This window comes from Gavialis gangeticus, unplaced genomic scaffold, assembly GCF_001723915.1.
Source record: "Gavialis gangeticus isolate Ggan-Ray unplaced genomic scaffold, GavGan_comp1, whole genome shotgun sequence".
Lineage (NCBI taxonomy): Eukaryota > Metazoa > Chordata > Crocodylia > Gavialidae > Gavialis > Gavialis gangeticus.
In genome coordinates this window covers 52,769,957-52,774,522 of record NW_017729004.1, presented here as the reverse complement: position 1 = coordinate 52,774,522, position 4,566 = coordinate 52,769,957, and the positions used below count along the sequence as shown (strand labels likewise).

At 37.0% G+C, this 4,566-nt stretch overlaps 1 protein-coding gene across 1 annotated transcript in view; it reads right to left on the bottom strand.

Annotated features, from left to right (window-relative positions):
• Positions 1-356: 356 nt before the first annotated feature.
• Positions 357-4,566, bottom strand: part of LOC109291389 (pituitary tumor-transforming gene 1 protein-interacting protein-like) — a 50,038-nt gene continuing 45,828 nt past the window's right edge. The window contains exon 7 of the mRNA XM_019508388.1: positions 357-1,483. Within this exon, the coding sequence (XP_019363933.1) occupies positions 1,434-1,483 (50 nt within the window). The 3' untranslated portion in view covers positions 357-1,433. The remainder of the gene's footprint in view (positions 1,484-4,566) is intronic.

The window sequence follows — 4,566 nt, the reverse complement described above, 5'->3', positions numbered from 1 at the left end:
TCTCAGAAGAAAAATGTGAAAGGATGGAAATAATAACAAGTCTGAGAGCAGTGACAGATTGTAGAACTATAGATAGTTGAAGTATACGCAAGTACCTAGACACTGCAAAGAATGGCAACCTAATCACCCTAAGGCAATACTTACTTCATGCTGCATTATACATGGTGTTAGATTTTTCTTCTAGAGAAAACCAAAATTACCATCCTTCTCTATTTAAACCTTACAAATGAATGTTTCCTTCATATGCATTTATTCACTGAAGTCCTATTTAGGATCATAAAAACAACAGAAGCTGAATTCAAGTTGTTTAATTAAAAATAATGTTCAAGGGAGGTTGCTAAAACACCATATACAGGTCTTCAGTACTGTAAATTTATTTAATAGAAGATAATACACAGTAAATTAGGTTATTTAAATTCTACAGAATACTTGGAAATTCATATTAGTTGAAAGGAGGGGGAGAACAGTCAAAATCAGCCTCCAATTGCTGATGTATCTGAAATGCTCAAAGGCCTGTTAATAAAGAGACAGAACATGGAACAGAATCCACTAATAAAGAAAGAACTTATAATGCTATGAACATTTCTTTTTAAAAAAAAACTTTAAAAAGGCAAAAACATTATAAAATCATTACATGGTTAAGCTGAAGCAATCTTATTAATAGATGGTCATTTTAATGTAGAGATTTATTCACGGCACAAAATGTTTACACAGCCTGATATTTCCTCTCAATTGTAGACACACATACATTCAGATTTTGCACATATTACAAAGATTTTTTTTGTCAGTCCTCCTAATGAAGTGCTTTTTCTGCACATCAAGGTCATATTCTGATGACATGCCAACACTTTCACTCCTATATCAAGTTATGCTTAATAAGAAAGCTCACACATTATCCATCTTTACTTTGTCTAAAACTTATTTTCATATACTGTTTTGGTATTGAAAAATTGGTCTACTGTAATTATTTCTTGCCAAAAGTAACAACCACATATTTCTCCAGTGTCAAACATTTCTTCTCCTCTTGCTATCTCTTATCTGTACAAACAGGTTTAGGAAGAAAAATTTTATTTATGAACATACAAACAAAAGATTTTTTTTTTCTGGAGAAAGATAACTTAAGGTGTTAAATCCAATACATGATAAACCTTAGAAATCTGATTCTTATAAGGAAAGATAAAAAGAAGAAAGCTGACATTTCACATTTACAGGCAGCAAACATGGTGAATATTTCAAGAATCAAAAAGATTCATAAAAATAGTGCTAAAAAGGTAAATTTGACAGATAAAAATACACATTTTAGTAAAGATTTATGAATACTTAATTTCACAATTTTAAACTTGAGGAAAAGAAATGATCCTGAAGACCTCTTAAAAGCAAAATAAAAATGCCATGCTTCTTCTGGATCCTAAATTTTACAGCAGTGGCTGTTTCTACTCATTCTCAAATCTGCTGTAAGGATGATCTGAATCCTGAAGAAGACCTGGAGGAAATAAGACAACATTTATTAAGACCTCTAGTTATTGACTTAATTGTATAAGGCATTATATATAATAAAACATGCCTGTTCTTATGGTAGGAGATGTACCCCTTCAATTTAGTTAACTAAAATAACAAATAAAGCCTGAAATTAAAAAAAAAAAAACAACTTGTAAGTCGTTTTATTTCTTAGCCAAAAATCATGGATTCCATACGAAGAATAATTCATAAAGCAAGAGGAAAAAAAGATTTTTTCCTAACAAGTTATAAAGGAGAAATAGTATTTCTCATTTGTGAAGGACACCAGCTAACTTGGCATTTTTTCTTTGTCATAAACTAAACCAAGCTGGAAATGGCTAAATAGAAGCAGTTTCAATATGATCAATAAATTCTGCTTTGTTGTAAGATCATCCTTTTTTAAAGGTTGGAGGTTATCACGCTAGCTTGCTGGCTTAATTCTCTTTCACTCCTGAACAAAAAACCTGCCAAGTTTAGTAAGTTATATGCAGTAATTTTGCAATGCAGGGCAATATTCTCTAAGGACAGATATAAATCACCCATAAACTCACTAAACATATTAGGGACAAGAATGAATGTGTCATTTAACCTAGGTCTCACTATGTGCTTTCATCATAAAAAACCAGAATATTGCCATGGAAAGTGTTGCAAAACTATCAAAAATATATTGAATCATTGGATATAAATATAATCTTCTCTAAAGCTTAGTTCAGCAACAATCACTATGCCATACAGTGCTAATTTTCAAGAAGACCTTGAGAAACGTAACAGGCATTCACTGGCTGGAAGAGCATGTTGAAGATAAACAAATTCCAAAGGTGCTAGGGGAAGACCCTTGTTATGAAGGAGCAAAAGGTCTGCTATTACCTTGCATATCAGCCTTAGGCATGCAGGTGCTTTTCTTCCTTAGGTGTCTGTAAGATTCAGGGTGCAATCTTTTCTACCTGATTTATTTTGGGCCAGGAGGAGTGTGGAAAGATGAAGTTCCCATTTTACAACAGTGAGGACCAGAGAAGTGGAAGGAGGAAACGGGACCATACCACTTGCTCCCAATCCCCACAAGGTTTCCCAAAAGTTCCGTCTTCCCTAGGCAGAAAGGGGCTGGCTATGCACACCAGTAACTAGAAGCTGAACATTTCACAGGTCCAGCCCATCCTGTGTATTTTAGGCACAGTAAATAGAGCACGTGATACACTGTCAGATAAGACTATACCTCTTAATTCTCCAGTTTTACTTGCTAGTGGATCAATATATTTTCAAGCCTTATCAATATACAGCATGGAGCTCCCCGTTAACAATGCCACTAATAATAACCGACTAGTGCAGAGGTGCTCAACCCCCTGCCCGCAAGCCAGATCTAGCCCACAGAGCTCCCCATGGGTCTGGGATGCCTTGCGGGATATGGCCCTGTGCACTAAATCTGGCATGCAAGGTAGTATGGGGCCCTAGAACCCAAATCCTGTCGTCTGGCTGGGTGCAAGTGCCAGACAGGGGCTAATACCAACACACGTAGCCTGGCAGAAGCAATGCAAACCCTGGAGACCTAACCTCACATGTAAGACCAGAGGAGGTGACATCAGACCACAGAGCCTGATTCCCACGTGTAGAACCAGGTGGAGGTGGCAAGTGCGCCAGAGCCCCAACCCACCATAGGGTCCCTGGCAGAGGTAGGGCAGGGTCCCAGAGCCCCACTCTCATCATGTGAGGCTGGGCAGAGGAGGTACAGGGTCCCAGGGCTCCAATCCTATGCAGCGGGGCTGGGCAGAAGTGGCACAGTCAATATGCAGGGGTGCAGGCCCCAATCCAGCCTCGAGATCACCCGTGAACCACTCATTTGGCTCATGGGGCCAACAGGTTAAGCACCACTGGACTAACATAATATTCAGTAAATGGATGCAAAAAACTCATGATATATAATCATAAAGTACTGGTTATGGAAGATTCCTACAGCCCCCCCCATTGGTCTTCATAGACATAGACATTAGGGCTGGAGGGGACCTCGGAAGACTGAGTTCAGCCCCCTGCCCGAGGGGCAGGAAGTCAGCTGGGGTCATAGGATCCCAGCAAGATAAGCATACAATTTTCTCTTGAAGGTGTTCAATGTAGGTGCTTGAACCACCTCCAATGGCAGGATATTCCAGACCTTGGAACTGGGGGTTTGGACAGTAAAGAAATTCTTCCTTACATCCAGCCTGAAATGGTCTTGCAGTAGTTTATGACCGTTCGACCATTGGGTCATTCAGACTGAAAGTATTTCAGGTGAATTACCCATAAAGGAAAGAATTAAAAAACCCAGCTCTTGTACAAAATGACTTTTACTTGTAGAAGACTAGCTAAAAAACTCAAGCATCATCCAAATTGGTCTGCAAAACTTTTCAAGAAAATTAAATATACTCTGCTTTGACCTAGCTGAGAGAGAAAAGAAACAAAGTTACTTTTTGTATATTAACTACATATTCCATATTCTGAAAAGAAAGTGGCTATAGAATACAGTAATAAAAGTATTTAAAACTCACTGACATGTTGCCTAAATATAACAAAAATATGTTTTATTAGAGTTACTTGATCCTTAATGCTTGCATTACAGATGGCCAAATCCATGTGTGGGGAAGAGAATTCACTTTTTTTCTGCAGCGCTACAAAAATGTGCAGTTAAAACTAGATATGCAAGTACTTAAAAATGTAAGTACACGGGTTATATAGATTTCAATATAATAAAACATTGCAGTTTGGTAAATCATTGAGATAATTAGATGTGTTTAACACATTCATAACTTAACAGAAATAGATCAATATGCAGAACATTCTCTCTCAAAGGCAGGAATATATGAAATTTGATTTGATGTCTTTATTTGGAAATTAAATTGGAAGATTTCAGATTGTCAGACTATGTTCGCTGCAAAGCCAAGACCTATTTCCTAAAATCAGTCTGGACTTTTTTATTTTTTATATATATATATATATATTACACACACACACACACACACACAAAACTTTCAATCCTCAACTATCTGAAATACATATCTCAATTTTTAAGGCCAACTTAGTTGACAAAAAAAGTTCTCTCTA